We start from the raw sequence: 17,183 nt of genomic DNA, 5'->3' as shown, positions 1-17,183 counted from the left end.
GTCCCATCATAAACCAGGTGTTACTGTTCCTGTCTAAAAATAGTAATTCCTCTTAAATGCAGCCAGCCAGTTTTGTGTGTATCCGATGAATCGAAGTACACCCTGAGCAGGAGTTCTGCTGGGTTTGGGAGGGTTTCAGGATCTTTCAGCTCGGGTGGAAATCATTAGATTTTTTTCAGAAATATTGTTTGCTGAATGAGAGTAACTTTGCTCTTTGAAGTTGCCTAACTTATGCTTTAACCACCCTTTTTTTTTCTAATTTTTTACAAAGTTACAGCTATGCTTTACTACCCAAAGTGTTATGTGAAAGAGTGTATGTATGTAGTCTGTTTCAGTAAGGTTCGTTAGAATAGGCTTGAATTTAATGAAATGAATAATCCCATTCTGAAAGCAAAGAATTCAAGAATACAAACATTTCAAGGTGGACTTCAAGGGAAGAAAATGGTGAGCTTGAAGTTAAGTTTATCCTTCAAAATTTTGCTGAACTGGGGCCCTAGCACAAGCTTCATGCTGCCAAAACCTGCCAAGCTGTCCAGACCTGAATCCCAAAGCACATTTTGGCAGCTCAGACCATCATCGCTTTCCACCTGAGGATCAAGATTTACCCAGAACTCATATTTTGAACCCCAAATTTCACCACATAGACAGGTCTAGGCACACAGGTATATGCAGAAGCAGCTTCCTTTGAGGAGTCAGGAGCTATGCTCCTACCTACACTTAACACAACAGACCCAGAGCAAGAAAGTGCCTACATGAGGAAGCAGAACGGAAAGTTATTGGAGGCCATTAACTTTCCTCTTTTTCCTCTTTTTTTTAAGCAGTCTCCATCTATTACTGACTTAAACATCCCTGGCATTCCTATTATATTTGTATCCCTACAGCCCCCCTTCCTCCCAGAAGTCAAACTCTGCCTGTGGCCATATCTCCCCAGTGCTGCAGGACATTGTAACCTCCCCTGATGTGGCTTAACTTGCATTAACTGCACTTGCCCAGCACAGAGCAGCAGCCTGGGAGTTTTTATCCAAAACCATAGCTGGAGGACCAACTGCATACCATATGTACAAATCCTAGTGGTTTGGTTTTTAGAGCCACAGAAGACTTGAGGTCAAATCTCTTTTCACTCTAAACTCATCCAGATTGTTGATAAAGATATTAAAGAGAGCTGTTCCCAGCACCGAGCCCTGGGGGACACCACTTGTGACTAGACACCAACTGGATTTAACTCCATTCGCCACCACGCTCTGGGCATAGCCATTCAGCCAGTTTTTTACCCAGCGAAGAGTACACCTGTCCAGGCCATGAGCAGTCGGTTTCTCCAGGAGAATGCTGTGGGAAACAGTGTCAAAAGCTTTGCTAAAATCCTAATAGATAACATGCATAGCTCTTCCCTCATCCACTAAGCGGGTCCCCTTGTCACAGAAGGAGATCAGGTTTTTCTGACACTGTAACTTCCACTTCACAGAAGAAAATCCAAGTTGCCAGGCTATGTGAAGGAAAACTGACCACTCTTCTTTCCCATGACGAGCAGAAGAGTAGCAAGAAGCAGAGCAAGTGAAAGATGGTGTGATGTGGCAACATCATAAATGAGGACATGCAGAAATGAGCAGCACGGGTTCAGATTCTCATTTGCCTAGATAATTTGGGGGTTTTATTCACCAAGTGAAATACAACAACTAAATGATTGCATTAACTGGAGCTGCATTAAATGTCTGAATTAGAATATATTATTTTAAGAGAATATAACTACAAGTGGTAATCTAAGTATAACCGCAACCACGCAATATGTGTAATTGAAATAGAGCACCGTGTTGGCAAAACATGAGACTGTTTCCGAGCAATAAGCCGCATGGATCAAGTAAGCAGCAATTGTAAAGCTTTTGCATTAACTTTCTGAAGCTCCTATCGCAGTTTGTAGAGGAGAAGGCAGTCTCACTGAAGACAGCTCAGATAAGTGTTTCTTGAAGAATGGCATGTTGTTCCCAACTCTCTTGTCTAATTAAAGACCCAAAAATATTATTCCACTGAAGTTGATGGCAGTACTTACTTGGCATCAAAGGGAATCAAGATTTGCCATTCTTTTATGAAGAATTATTTTTATCGTATGATTAAAAACAAGCAAAGCAATTCACAATGCATTACGTGGTAGCAATTTTGCCTCTAGATGATGGCAGACTCCAATTCTGTAGCGCCTCAGAAGTCCCACCTGAAGCCAAGAGATCAGCTCAATACTGAGGTTGCAGTATTTGAACGAAGTTACAGTCACCTCCAGACATACCAGCTCTGACTGGAACCCTGTCCTCCTATGCAACTGGCAAACGTGCTAGAAGACTGAGGAGCTTACAAACTAAATAGACAAGGATAAAAGATCTTTGTTGTGCAGATAAGACTTGAGGCAAGTGCAGACTGGTCTACCTGGAGTCACGCAGTTGAGCTTCAGTAAAACAAGGGAAAGATTCCCAGGTTCATCGCTGCAAATCCAGAGGGATTATTTGGATGCAGATGGCGCTTTGACCTTCATGATAAAAAATTTTGGTTGGATCTCCTGGCTTTATGCTATCTTACGTCATCTCTAAATAAAGAGAAAACAACAGAGTGAAAAATTTCCTTTTTCCAAATTCTGTGCCTAGTGCTTTGTTTTATCAAAGACTTTAACTGAAGCTAGCTTACAAGAAGGGCATAAGCTCTTCATGAGTGAAGGAACTGTGAAAAATTAGGGATCACACCTGAGTCTGGGAAGTCTTTGCTCCCAAATAAGTGGGAAAATGGGAAAGAGCCATAACTTTGAAATCACTATGATATTGATTGATTACCATTCTGTGGGTGAAATGCTGAGTGATAACATCTCTAGGAGATCTATGGCCAGTGGAAATTCAATCAAATAGGACAAAATTTTCTTTCCCAACAAAATATGTTATAACTTGGATTATTGGCAAGGAAATATTTTTGCACAGTCTATTTAGAGTTGCTGCTCTATAGATATCTGCTACTTCAGTCCTAGTCTGTTAAGATAACTCTAAACGAAAGGTCCTGTGTGAAACCAAACTCTAGACTGTATTTTGTATTTTAATGAGGATTCTTTCACAAAATATTCCATTATGGCTAATGAGATATTAGCAACGAATGCGCTAGAAAGGACAGATGGGAAGATAGTCAACTGTCTAAATCAGAAGATTTTCAAAGTGCAGCAAACAAACTATTAAACACACTTCTCTAGCTTAGTGCCAACCTATACTATAGGGAACTGGTCAAAGAGTGGATCATGAAAAGCTTTTTGGGAGCAGCTAAATTCTACAGCTGTGGTCTTTGTTTTTCTAGTACTTTGCAAGAACAGAAGGGGGAATTACGAAAGCGTCTATCGTACACTACCCATAAGCTGGAAATGCTTGAAACGGAATTTGATTCTACACGTCAGTATCTTGAAATAGAATTGAGACGTGCTCAGGAGGAACTTGAAAAAGTAACTGAAAAACTGAGAAGGTTAGTAACTAACTTTTTGAAATAAACAGAGTTATTAGGGATTTACAAGTGGCTGTGTTAAAGACGTAAGTAAAAATACAAGCATATAATCTCAAACATACATAATTTGTTATTTATTGATTACATGTGTTTTCACATTGAATATATATATTTCATTTATCTGAATAAGTATTACATACCACATTTTTATATATTTACATATTTACATGTGGTATATAAGATGCCTCTGTATTGAAAGTAAATATGCAAATAGAAATATACCTATATAGATGCATATATTACATTGTTTATGTGTAAACATACATGTGGGTTAGTGCCACATTGTGTTACACATAAAAAGGTTGTAAACACACTACCTATACATACTTACATATATAAATGTTTTTTAATGAGCTTGACTGGATATTTTCTGTTGTTACTCTATGTTGCATGGTTACAAGAGAACAGAATTTGGCCCTCCATCACTCAAAACTAAGACTGTTCAATTCAAATAATATTATGACATTTCACATTATGCTATAGCAAATTGTTTGCTTTTTAGTCCCAAGTAGAATGGAATGATACTGTAAACCTGTTATTTAAAATTGTTGAAGCTGTGGTACAGTGCTATTGCAAATCAGGGGCCCAGTTAATGTTAATGACAAATTATAATAAGCATGCACTCCTGACATTCCTGGCACTGATTTAAATGGTCTGTAATCTAGCTTTAAATTTATCAGTGCTTCTTAATATCCATTTTTTCATTTGTTTGCAAAACTTCTGAACCTACAATTATCCATTTCTGCAGGAACATATTTGCATTTCTTGTGCGGACTTTCCTAAACCGATGTATATAATTGAACTGTTTGATTTAGTTCACTGGATGAGTCAAAACAAAATTCAGAACGAATCATTCCAGGGCTATACCCAAAGAAATATCTTTCATTCCTTGCAGAAGGCAAAAACCAAACCAAAACAAAGCCAGAAACCACCAACAAACTCAGTCAACCAAACCATTTTATGTAGATTTTGAACAGAATGAGGCTGTAAGACCTCAAATTAGGAGGCCTAGTGTGGCCTTATAATTTAAAATGCTTCCCTAGCTGGGCAGGCATCTTAATACAAGGCTAAAATAAGCAGGTGTCATAATGGTCTTGAAATCAACACGCATCTATCAACAGCACTCTGGAGGCTCTCCATATTGTTTTCTTTCCAACAATATTTTTCCTATCACTTGACTTAGAGCAGAGCTATTGAAAGTAACTTCACTCTTGACGTAGTTTTGCTCCAATACATTACAGGACAGGGAACTCTGGTACTCTTTTCTTTTGAAGCATTATTTCAGGCACAGCTGCCATAAATCAGCTGAGGGGTTGACCATCCCACATCTGTTAAAACAAAGGGGGTTCCTAGTCTGTAGGAGGTCTCTTATCAACTTCATTGGGCACTGATGAGTGAAGGACCCTTCAAAACTCAGGCCAGGTAGTTTTTCTTTGCTCATGGCAAGGTCTAGCCCTCATACCCAAACATCAGATTAGTAGAAATTATTTTCCAATATTCTAATGGAACATTGTACCCTATTATGAAGAAAACTTATATTAAAAATTATGTTTCAGGCAGGTGATTACTCCCCTGAAGACATATCATAATGGAAGCCCAAAATATTTTACAAGGTGAGCTTTAAAAATGTTTCTATTGAGAATAGCAAGGCATACCGCAAGTTGAACAATTAGATTTCTCAACCTGGAGAAGGATAATGTCTGAAACAAAACTGTCATCCAAAAGCATGTCAGCAACATGTCACAGAGGAAAATCAATGTGAAAAAAACAAGAAACTAGAATTAGATTCAGTAATGTGTCTCTTGCTTTATTGACTGCACAGGGAGAGAAATTCAACCCCCCCTAATAAATAAGCCCTGTGTAACAACATCCCACTTGCATTCTAGAGAACATTTCTGTTATTAAACTTCCATTACTGTAAAGTGCTGAAGTTTTCTGAGAGGCTGAATGGCCATCCTTTTCCACTCCTTTCTGAAAGCCTTTATTGTCTTAATTTATCCAGAATTACCTGTGTTGCTGTTAGGCCCCCTCTCTTTTACCCAAGCAAGGAAGCCACTTCTGTGGCTTGATGGTCAAGATTTTGACTTCTCTACAAACATTTAGAGGTGGCCTTTTTCTTTTTTCCTGGTGGGAGCAAAAGCAGAACAGTGCTGAGTAGGTTTGAAAATATTAACTGTAAAGCATAGTTTCAGCTTTGAAAAGTGACTGAAAATAGATTAGGGATTTCATATACCTCACAGCAGTCCCCTATCTGATGTGATCAGCATGTTTTTTTTTAAGTTAAAATTGAAAAAAAATTTCAAATACCAATCTTGGAACCAAAACTGGACTCCAAAGTTCATGTTGGGTTTCCTCCTTGAGACCCTACCCTGGGTAACAACTTGGTGAGGTCCCCATCCTAGCTTTTACCAGAGAGTAGAGTTATTTTAAGACACGAGAAACAAAGCCATACAAGCATATATTTAGCACTGAGATTACCCACACACACATAATTGTTTCACCAAAAGCAAGACATTTAATGGACTGAAGGGTTGTTCTGAGCAGGAATCCTGAAGCTGTGTTAGCTTTGGAATAAAAGGGGGGAAAACTTGTTTTCATAATGAAGTCGGTGTAACTTGTGATAACAGAGAGGGAAAAGGTTTTTTGAACTAGAAGTTACTATTTTAACAGTCACTCTTCAAAGCTAAACTGCACTCTGAGTGAAATTCTCTTCTTTAGAGAAAGTCAGCCTAAACCTGTGTTTTACTTTAGATATATGTCATGGCCTTGTGAGGGACCTAGTAATGTGAACAACACAAAAAGCCATCAGAAAATGATAATAAGTTATCAATTCACAGGAGTTTATTCTTATAGCAGGTTCACAGGGTAGTGAAGCTGACCTACTCTTTGCTTTATTTACAGAGGAGCCAGATTTACAAAATTCAAGTGTTTCATACTTCACAACGCTCAAGCTATCTGGGTGCAGGGTTGCTCATATGACCATTTTCAAATTCGAATAATTTTCCCTTCTCCTCCTTCATTTTACAGTGTTGCCCAAAGATTGATTTGATTACTCTGTTCCTGTTTTATCCCTTTAACACTTTCTTCCATATATTTCTGGGTCCATTTCTCTCCTTGCCACCCACATTTGCTGACACTTCTTTTGGCACAGTGGATTTCCAATTTGGGTTTTATGCATATATGTGCATGTGTATGTGCTTGTGTATGTGTGCATGTGTTTGTGCTTATTTTGACTACCTTTGCATACTGTTCTCAATAGAAACACATTTTGAAGCTCAGCTTCCTACTTACTGTGGGGTTTTGGTCTAGAGATTGAATTTCATTTTACTGGGAAGTGGTCCATTTTTTCAGTGCAAAATGAATGTGTTAGAGAACTAGGGCTTGTGGGCTACTTTCTCCCAAAAGTACAACAGAGGAATATTTGATGGGCGAAACCGAAAGAAGTTACGAGCAGAGAAGCAGATTGTAATAATGTTTTGCAAAAACCCTCTACCATCTTTGGCATGGAAGTGTTGCCATCCAAGAGCAATTATGTTAATGATAACCATCTTCCAGTCATCCATATAAAGACAAAAAGTGTCAACATGATCCAGTGATGCACTGCCACCTTCATAAGCCAGATATCCAAGCAGCAATTACTACTGGTTTTATTCATGATCTCGAAGTTATGGAAAAGGAACCTTTGGGGTCTCTCTGGAGCTCTCTACATATGTCTACAGCACAGAACAGACTGGGGTACAGAGACATCTGAGCTAGAGAAGCCCTGAACCAATATTTTTTTTCCCCTTTTCTTTCTCAAATTTATGCAGATGCTTTTGAATCCATGCAAACTTTCAGGAGGTTTCAGGCCCTATCTTATTTTTCTAAATCCTTGTTCCCCACATCACTGCACGCAGCCTTACCAGCAAAACCTAACTCTGCTTGTACTGAGTAGCTCTTTGCAGGCAAAGCCAGTTTAAGCCTCCTTGCTTCCACTGATTTCCCAAGATCATCTCTGCCTTCTCCTTTGCCATGAAAAGCTGGGTACAGGGTACCCTAAGGTTTCTCTCCATTGTGTTGATTCAGGAAAAATAGCTGCGAAAATCCCAAGCACACCTAGAGCTGCACAAATAAATGTCTGTACAGAGGCTTAGCAGCAAGTGCTGCATCTGACAGGAGCGTGGACATTGCACAGATGCAGAGATCCATGAACTTCAGTCAATCCTCTAAGCCACCTGGACATTTACACAGTGGCACTGTGAGAACTGGTGAGTGATGACCAAGCCATAAGTTAGTACAAGTCTCGCAGATTTTCAGCCCATTTGGATCACCACCTTAGCAAACGCTCTTTACTACAGATCCTCCTTGCAAGGAGGAAATCTCTGCTCAGCAGCTCTGGAAAACGTACACAACGCTGAAACTTCCCCCAGGCTCACAAGGGCCGCACTGAGCCTGGACTGACCCTCAGTACCCCGGGGAGTTTCACCCGTGGGGATGTAATTTTTCATGCCCACAGAGCAGCTGTCCTCAGCAGAGACCTCCCCTCCCAGGTCCATGCAGCAGATGTTATGGTATTACTGGGAGCCCCAGCGGGAGCTCCGCATGCCTCGCTAGGGGCACCACGAGCTGCTGGCCTGTGCCCGAATGGAGAATTTTGATCATTTAACTGGAAAGAAGATCTCCATAGCAACAGAAGCAGGGAGAGACACTTCACTGCCAGGAAGGGGCGGGCTGGACCCCTCGATTAGCAGCCATAGCGTGGTTCGAATGCAGGTCTTGGTTCTGATTTCAACAGGCACTCCAAACCATATGATAAGCCAAAGAGACTTCTTTAATCCCAGTCCCTTCCTCATCACCATGGAAACCACACCCAGATCCAGGCATCCCGGAGGAACTGGATTTTTGCTGAATGAATGCGTTCTACACCGGAGTGCGCTCGTACAGTGACCACACTTGCCCTTTACCTAAAATCAACCCACCACTGAAAATACTTTGGCCTATTGACCTAAGACTCTCAGTACAAACATATAGATGTATTCAGACAAACTTTTCACAGCTGAGCTGCTAACATTTGCTTTATAGTTGTTATAAATCCTGCCGAGGTGATATGTCCAAACAAGAACAAGGAGCTACCCTCTTTACTTTCTGCAAAAAGAAAGGCACGGCTACCTCCAAAATAGCGATGTTTTTCCCACAGACTGAGCAACTCATTCATTACAATACCAGGGTTACCATCTAAGTAACCCAGAGATATGCAGACTGAAGCTTTTCTTTGGTGTATCGCTCTGGAATAAGCAGAGGAGTGTCATTTTGTGAGTCCATTCAGTCCCTCAGTGCTGATAAAAATAAATACCCACCTTTTCCAGGTTAAGCTATCTAAATGTATTTCCTGAATAAAGGGGACGTGTTTAGCTCTTGAGAATAGGCAATTCCTTGAACTTCTGTCAAAAGAAGAAATATTCTCTTCTAAGTCACATGATGATGTGCGCGTGTTGGTTTTGCTACAGTCATTAGGTTTCTGCTGCAATTCTTATTAAAAGAGCTCCATAAATCTTTTTCTGTAGTTTCTAAGAATACAGCTCAAGCTTCCTCTCTAACAGACCATTCCTGAGGTTGATGTAAAGCTACAGTCTCTGTGCAAGTTGCCACGCTGTGATGCATGTCTGCACACAAGTGCAGAATGACAAACATATTTTCACTTCCTGACGGAATTTGCCGCTAAATATAGTAAGCCAACACGACAAAGAAGTTTTGCTTAGGAAGTAGGTGGTAATTATGTTTCAAAGACAACCACTGACTGGCAACGGGAGTTATAAGAAAATAGATTTCTAGTAGTGCAAGCCAAGGTTTTGTACTGATGTGAAAATTACAGGTAAAAAACAACATGAAAAACAATGCATTCAATTACATGATATCATCTTTGTTTTAGGATACAAAACAATTACCTAGCCTTACAAAGAATTAATCAGGATCTGGAGGATAAACTTTACAGAATGGTAAGTTATCATGTGAACTTTTTTTTATATTAAAGATATTTTTATGGTTCTTAAGTCATAGGACAAACGTGGCTGTCACAAAACCCTCTCATGCTCCAAATACGATATGCTTAAAAAAGATGTATGATTTTATCAGTAGCGTGATCTAGAGCTCAAGCTGTTTATGGCGGCATAGCTCCATCAATTTAAATGGAGATTGCACTGGTTGATGATCTGGCTGCGTAAATTGTACCTTTAAAATAATTCTGGTTAATTTAGTTAATAACTTCATGGGTTTTAAATATTTATGTTTTCATTAGGTAACAAATTTAAATAAGGTAATCCAAGGTTTTCTCATGTTTCTTAGATACTTTCACTCAGCTTTTATTAAGTGATTTAATAGAGCTTGGATGGTCTGACTTTTATATGCTGTCATAACTATCAATTTCAGCGTACTAATTTCCGATCTGCATGTGTCTGCAACTGAAATGTCAATGTCACTGTCACAGGCCAATTAGTAACTGAGTGAGGAAATCACCGCTCCATTTATGGGTTCCACATCTAGGACTAATACTACAAGACACGGCACCATTCATTCAAAATAGTTTGGTGTCGAAAAGAAAAGGCAGCGCCTTTAGTGGCCTGGCTCATTGCTAGTGCTGCTGGGACTTCGTACTCATGCTCAGGAGAAAATTTACAGAGAAATGTGAGGGTAATACTTAGAGAGGGAAGAACAAGAGTTTTGGACTTCCAAAGTTCTTTAGGTCATGAGCACAGCCTAAGCTGCTTCCTCCTCTCCCGGCTCAGTGCAGTCAGTCGTTCCCCGCTCCCCTTCCCCCCAGCCCCACACCCGGCACGGCCCGGGCAATCACAGGGCACAGGCATAAACATACAGCTTATGGGTCCGGGCAGAGTCCTGACGTACAGCTATAGGGACGCTGGGATAAGCCACGAGTCTCAGATGTGATATTTGCAGGGGTGGGCAGCTTGGAACGAGGAGAACAGATTATTGTGCTTTGAGAGTAAATAGGGACTACGGCAACATACTGGAGAGACACCAGCCTTTGCTAAGAAACAGGAAAAAAAAATTTTAAATGTCATCGTTCTTATCTCAGGAGTCTGTTTAAATAGCTGACGATGGATAGAGTACTGATGCTTTTGTAAGTGGCTAACAACAGGGCAAAGTTACAGCTGGGTTATAGCTATGTTTGTTCATAAATATATGTATAAACACTGTACAAGCATGAGTAACATTTGATCTCATGATACTGTTTTGTTTTTTTCTCCACTCTTCCTTTGTTATATTCTTTTTCCTTTTACACAAATCACTTTGGGATTTTATCTTCATCTGTGACCTAATATTTATTACATATACGCAACAAAAGATAAATAAAGTAGAGGCATTCTGACTGGTAAATGAAATAAAAAGATTAGAAACATAGGAAGAAGGACTCCAGAAAATCCATGCTTTTTTATCTGGTATTTCAGATCAAAGCAAAGAATTTTTAAACCGCTGTTTCAGCATCCACTTCAAATCCTGAGCAATGATTTCAGAGCGCAGCACAGAAAGAAGGGAGACTGGTTCTATGGAGCACTGTACTTTTCTTTATCTCACTAATATGAAAGTCACTGAAGGTAGCTTTAGAGGCTCGAAGAAGATCAACCAGGATCTGGGCACCACTTAACTCCAGGCTGCTTTGCCTTCTGAAACTGAAGACACAAAACAAAACCAAACAAATATCAAATGGTAACTCTATTAAAGGCAAAAAGATGAGGAAAATAGTACCATATTTGAGTGAGATAAGCCAAATCATTTGATTTTCAGGGCACTCCAAAATCCCTCAATACTTCAGAGAAAGTTGGATTAAATAACAGCTGGTCTGGTTAATCAACAGCTTATGGTGGACTGGGCTCTTGGATACCTTTCTCTCCCTTTCCTGCTTAGGAGGAACAGCTGTGTTTATTTTTTTGTCTAATTTAGTCAGTTTGTCATTCCAAAAATCAAAAGCTTTTGATTTCTCTACCTTTATAAAAATCCAAATACATAAACCATGTGTTTACTTTCTCCCTCTGTCCCTTACCCCATTCCTCTATATACACACATATATGTGTAAACACACACACACGTAGAGACACTCAGATTCTTACACTTTTTGATGGCTTAATATGTCCAATTGCAACAAGTAGGGAAAAGAAGACCCCTGGGGCAGTGGTGTCTCACTCCCCCTGCCTGCAGGTTACCTGGGATGCTCCCAGGAGACCACTTTCTCCCTGGACTTACATGTGACCCACAACTCCCCCCTCTCCCTGTGAGTGGCCCCAGCTCATCACAACTAATCTAGGATTCCACCTTGGCCTCCCTCTTCTAATGTTTTTGGGTATCTTGAACGTTGAAGCCTTTCATGCCTGCTATTGGTATAAGGGATGTAAAAAAATAATCATTAATTCATCAGCAGTCACAGAAAAGAAGCTGAAGTAGCAGTTATTTTTCTTCTAGACCCTGCTTCCTTTTGAGTGCTAATCTATAAAATATTTAAAAATATTTGAAAGCACACTTTTGATCACAGCAAATGGTATCCAATTGAAACCTCTGTCACATCAGAACTCAAAATAAAAGTATAAAATATAAACCACAGTGTCTGTGTTAGCTAAGAGCTAAAAAATGCAATCCTGAAATCGGGGGAGAGTTTGCTGTATTAAACTGGGCAAGACTAAACACATGGCACAGTACAGGCAGATGCAACACAGAACTAAAATTCTGCTGTCACCGCTCATAAAGCTCCTGTTCTTACCACAGTTGGGGAGATTTGTTTGGTCTTGTAAGCACTGCTTAAGCAGGGGAATATACACGCTGTCTTCTTAAATAATTAAGCTTTATAACTCTTTTTTTTCCACTAAGATGTGGGAAAAGACTAAGCAGAGTCCTTAAATTTTGCACAACGATTCCATCACAGGACTACACAATTAAAGAACTTTTTATAATATTCCAGTTGTCACCAGTAGTCTTCACTTTCCCTTACACTTATCTGAGTTTCCCGAGGATGCTTTGCCATGGTCTTGCTGCTCACAAGCAGCAATTACAAGTAGGTTATGCGAGTCATCCCAACCACATGTTAAGAAATCCTTGATATGATCTCAATCCAACTGTATCCCCCATTCAATCCTCACTGGAATTAAGCAATGAATTTTAAAAAGCTTCTGAATTTTTAAGGCTTTCAGTTGCAGCCAGTTCTGTAATTTTACCTTTAAAGCCATAAGCCAGATTTTTAATGATATCTACATTTGGGAAGAACTGATACCTAACAATAGCTGCTTAATAAGCCCAACTGCTAATGAAAATCACAAATTTCACCCATCTGCATTTTGAATGTTCTTGAAAACTTGATCACAGAAATCCAGCTACAAAGAGGTCATGAGACTTTATTCTCCAGAAACACCCTAAAATATGTCTTTTGTAACTAGAAAGTAACAGTTTGACAGACAGACTGCTCGATGGTATAAGCAAGCATGCAAAGTCCTTCAAGAGGCCAGAATGTAAACCTCTGCTCGGTCTAGACTGCATACTATCCATATCTAACAAATAAACAGGCAGCATCAGAGGTGGACATGGAAGGTGACAGCCCAATGGTTAGGAACAGAGCCCTCTGATGAGCAGGGGAACAAGCAGATAAATCAATGCACCCACTTCATAAGCCCTTACTCCCACATACCCCTTGGCCTGCCAACCCATCTCCCTCAAGCCTGCTGCCAAACAGAAAGCTCTGGTTCTTCAAAGTGTCGTCCCCCATCCTGTTGGGTTTGGTTGCTCTTTCTAAGGAATAAAATTGCTTTCTTCTTCCTCAGTGCCAGCTCAGGACCTTTTGGTAGCATAGGCAATACTGAATGCTGTCAGACATCAAGGAGGTGACGGCTCTGCAGCGTAGGAGATACTGGGCACCGGCTCTGCCAGCCCTGCTGGGCTCCCCAGAGCAGCCCCAGCCACTGGGGCTTTGGTTCCCCGCTCTGCAAAGCCAGCATCATCCCTCTGCACACAGTGCGTTATACATTTTATCACCTGTCAAGATGAAAATTGTTACATTACATTAATGCTTGATTTTTCATTTACATTAAGGCAGGCTCGGCGGTGTGACTCAGCTTCAAATTTGAAGAGTTTATTACACAAACCAGTAGTAAAGAGGGATTTGTGTTAAGGACGATCAGGTCTGAAACGCTGCTCTGTCTGAGCACTGCACTGATTTTTATCCTGTTTCTTCCTCTGCCTATGAGCTGGCGGAGGACTTAGAAGTACAGCAAATACTTTACGCTTTATGTTATTAAAAGTTATTTATCCAGCTCTTGAATATCTGGAGTTTTCCAGTCTGCTGGCCATAATATATACCTAAACATCTCCAGCCAGGGAAATCCAAAGATGAATTAAATATGAGCTGGGCAATTTTAAGTGATGCTCTCAGACTTTGTGTCAGGGGAATGTTATTTTAAAGGAAGCAGCTTGCTGGGTGTCCAGTCCAGGAAGGTAAAGAATATGGAAAGTGGTGAGGAATTTGATGAAGAAATTCAGTCAGGCATTTAAAGCATCTAACTACCAGGTCAAGCCCAGCGCTTTGGCTTTGGAATATAAACCAGTCAATCACTAGATTGCACCTGAGACTCCCATGACAGCTACCAGTCACTGCCCAATATGGTTTAAATCATAAGTGAAAGTTTCAGGCAATGAAGAAAAAGCCTATTATTTCTGACACAAACCTAAGGAACGAAGAAGTGCAGCACGTTTAGTTTTCTGCATGGAACATGACGATGTTGACAGTGACTTTGAATGGAGTGATTTAAAGCACATCTTTTTCATTTTCTTTCCTTTATGAAGAATAACTTGGTGTGTGTGTCCCCCCGCCCCCCCCCCCGGTATGTCCCATGAAAATCAAATAGAGATGACCTAAATATACTTTAAAGGATTTGCATCCCAAAGACAAGAAAAGTTTAGAGTCAGCTCAACCTGACAGGCTCATTTTCTCACATTCAGTGAAGACAGCTGTGAATTTCAAGAGAAATTTATACTGGTTGGTTAGTTAAGGCAGAAGCCAGAGAATGTCCATGCTTTGTGGACAAAAACAACTGCAAAACAACATTTCTGAGGAAGGAAATGACCGTGAATGCCACAGAAACAAGTAATTTATAAAAATAGCAGTTGAAAAAAAGCATTTCTAAGCGGACTTTAGGTTTCATCTTTTTATGCTTACAGGCATTTTGTGCTAAAGATCTTCATCTCTCACTAAGTCTTTTCACATGCATTTTCCAGGTAAAAAAATATTGCCAAATAGGTGATAGGATCAGCCTTTTAAACCTACACACATTAACACCTGTAGCAACTACACAGGCTCACACTGAGTAGATACATTAGTTTTGCAGTCAAATAAATGAATCCTCCTGGATAAGTTGGGAACAGGGCTCTGCCTCCCACGAGTGCACAGGGTTTCAGGCATCCTCAGTCCTTTCTTTCTAAATAGAGATTCATTTCCCATTGTTATATGGCTGGCAGGGTAATTCTTCTTCCCAAGAGACTCGTAAGGCAGTCCAACCTCTTCCTAATTGCTGTAGATGAATATGACATCATAAGAGACTGTTCTGGAAAGTACTTTCCATTTTTTCCAAAGCCATGGGACTGTTCTGCTCTGTTTCTCCCTCTTAGTAGGACGTCTTCCACAAGTACAAGCAGCCTAAGGAAGCTGTAAAGTGACGATGGACACTTCTCACTTCCAACATCTCCTCTGTTGCGTGATGACAGAACTCTTCGCTTCTCAACTCGTGTCTTATCTCTTGGTCACCAGTATGCATTTCTGATACCTGAGGTTTCATTTTCTTCATCCTGATGTCCATGGTTTGGTCTCTGTCTCTCAGGACATCCCCTGGGGCTAGCGTCTTCCCCAGCTAGGAATAGAAAAAGCTGTTGTTTTCAAAGTAGCTGAAAATAATAGAAATATTTCTCCAATGTGGGTATCTTTGACCTGTGCCTTCCCTGTGTGCATCTTGGTGCCAATTCACCCCAAAGACATTGAAAGCAAGAAGAAGTGAGAATAAGCCTGAAAAGGTGTTCTGTAGCAGGCACTTCACATCTCAAAGTCCTTTATGAAAGCTGGTGTCATATATGAATGTGGAAAACAAGGCACAGAAGAGTGACGTGTGTTGGCCAAGGTCATCAAGAATCAAGGTGCAAGTTTCCAAATAACTTCTAGGTCTTCTCTATCCAAATTCACTGCCTACAAAAAAAAGACCACAGGATTTCCTAGGTTCTCTTAGATCTAATTTATAATGCCAGTTACTTATCTTCTGTTTACAAAATAAATAGAAAGTGCCAAAGACAAGACTTATCACAGTTTAAAAAAAAAAAAAAAGAAGAAACTAAAAGACAAAGCATATATATGCAGAGTATTGGTCCATTTAGTCCAGGTCCCTCTAGGGGGTTTCTGTCATCTGTTGCTATAATCTATTTCATTTCTAAATAAAGAAAATTACTTTTTGGAAATAGTCTAGCAACTACAGAACTGAAAACCATGTCATTATGTCTATACAGGAGGGAATGTGGAATTAATTGAGATAAGAAGACAATGACTTTCGTGGAGAGAAAATGAAAAGAGGGATGGAGAAACTCATTTTTATATTGTCTTTTTCTAGTTGCATCTCTTATACTCACAAAACAGGATTACAGGTGTGTAGGATTATCAACATCATAAGATCTTTAGTCAATTTTATTATCACAAGTGGCCTGTATCTCCAGCAGTCCTCTTTGCTCACTAGAGATGTAATATGTAACCTTGTACTTGTTTCTTTTTCTTTTTACCTCCAGAAACAAACATTTCTTCTTTCAACCTACTGTCACTAACACAGCCTCAGAAGATACTATTACATTGACTTCAGGGAATTAGCATCAATCAACACCATCTCTATTCCCTCCAGCTATAATTTATTTAGCATTTTATTATCCAGCAGGGTTCTACCCTGGCAAGGCATGCCACTGATGTGAAATGTGGGAGACAATAGGTACACAGAAAGACTATAACCACATTTTGTTAACTTCATCTAAATTGCTAGGAGAAAGAACATAGGCTGCCAAGCTGACTAGCCAGTTTAAAAAGGCTTTGAATAAGCCGATAGGTAAGATATTTTTTACAAGCATAATTGCAGTGTTGAAGGAGACCAAGGAAGGTGATGGCAAGTAAAACCACCCCTCTGGCTTCCGACAAGTTGGTCCTGGTGTCAGTAGGGTTAGGCAACGAACTGATTATGTTCATTTATAAACAGCAGATCCTCAGTGCTGCTGTTTTCTGGGAGAACTGGTCCTAAGCCAGCAGGAGAACAGTTATAAACTGGAAAGAAACTTCGTGGCACAGAAGATACCTAGTGCCTAAAGTCCTGAGTACTTGAAAAAGATGAGCAGGCAGCTAACTCATGCTTAGAGGAGCAATCAGCATGTGCAGTGATACCCTGTTCATCCATATTTTATATCAAAGAGAACCCAGGCCAGGAATGACAGGACCTTTCCCCAGCCTAGGGCCAGGTTTGTTTGCAGTCATTGAATTTTGACAAACTATCCCTGTTCATAGCTGAAATCTGCTGCTCAGGTTTCCATTCCAAAAGAGCTGGATAAGAGGCGACAGGTGCCTTTACCCTGAGCCCACATAAGACAAGGGGTGTTCACTGAACTGAAAACCCCAGGCATAT

At 40.1% G+C, this 17,183-nt stretch overlaps 1 protein-coding gene across 1 annotated transcript in view; it reads left to right on the top strand.

Annotated features, from left to right (window-relative positions):
- Positions 1-17,183, top strand: part of BEGAIN (brain-enriched guanylate kinase-associated) — a 103,938-nt gene that overhangs the window by 39,938 nt on the left and 46,817 nt on the right. The window contains exons 3-4 of the mRNA XM_009891084.1: positions 3,316-3,477; positions 9,425-9,491. Coding sequence (XP_009889386.1) covers positions 3,316-3,477; positions 9,425-9,491 — 229 coding nt within the window. The remainder of the gene's footprint in view (positions 1-3,315; positions 3,478-9,424; positions 9,492-17,183) is intronic.

Source organism: Charadrius vociferus, unplaced genomic scaffold, assembly GCF_000708025.1.
Source record: "Charadrius vociferus isolate BGI_N301 unplaced genomic scaffold, ASM70802v2 scaffold228, whole genome shotgun sequence".
Classification (NCBI taxonomy): Eukaryota; Metazoa; Chordata; class Aves; order Charadriiformes; family Charadriidae; genus Charadrius; species Charadrius vociferus.
The sequence above is the reverse complement of the archived record's forward strand: the minus strand, read 5'-3'. Positions and strand labels throughout refer to the sequence as shown.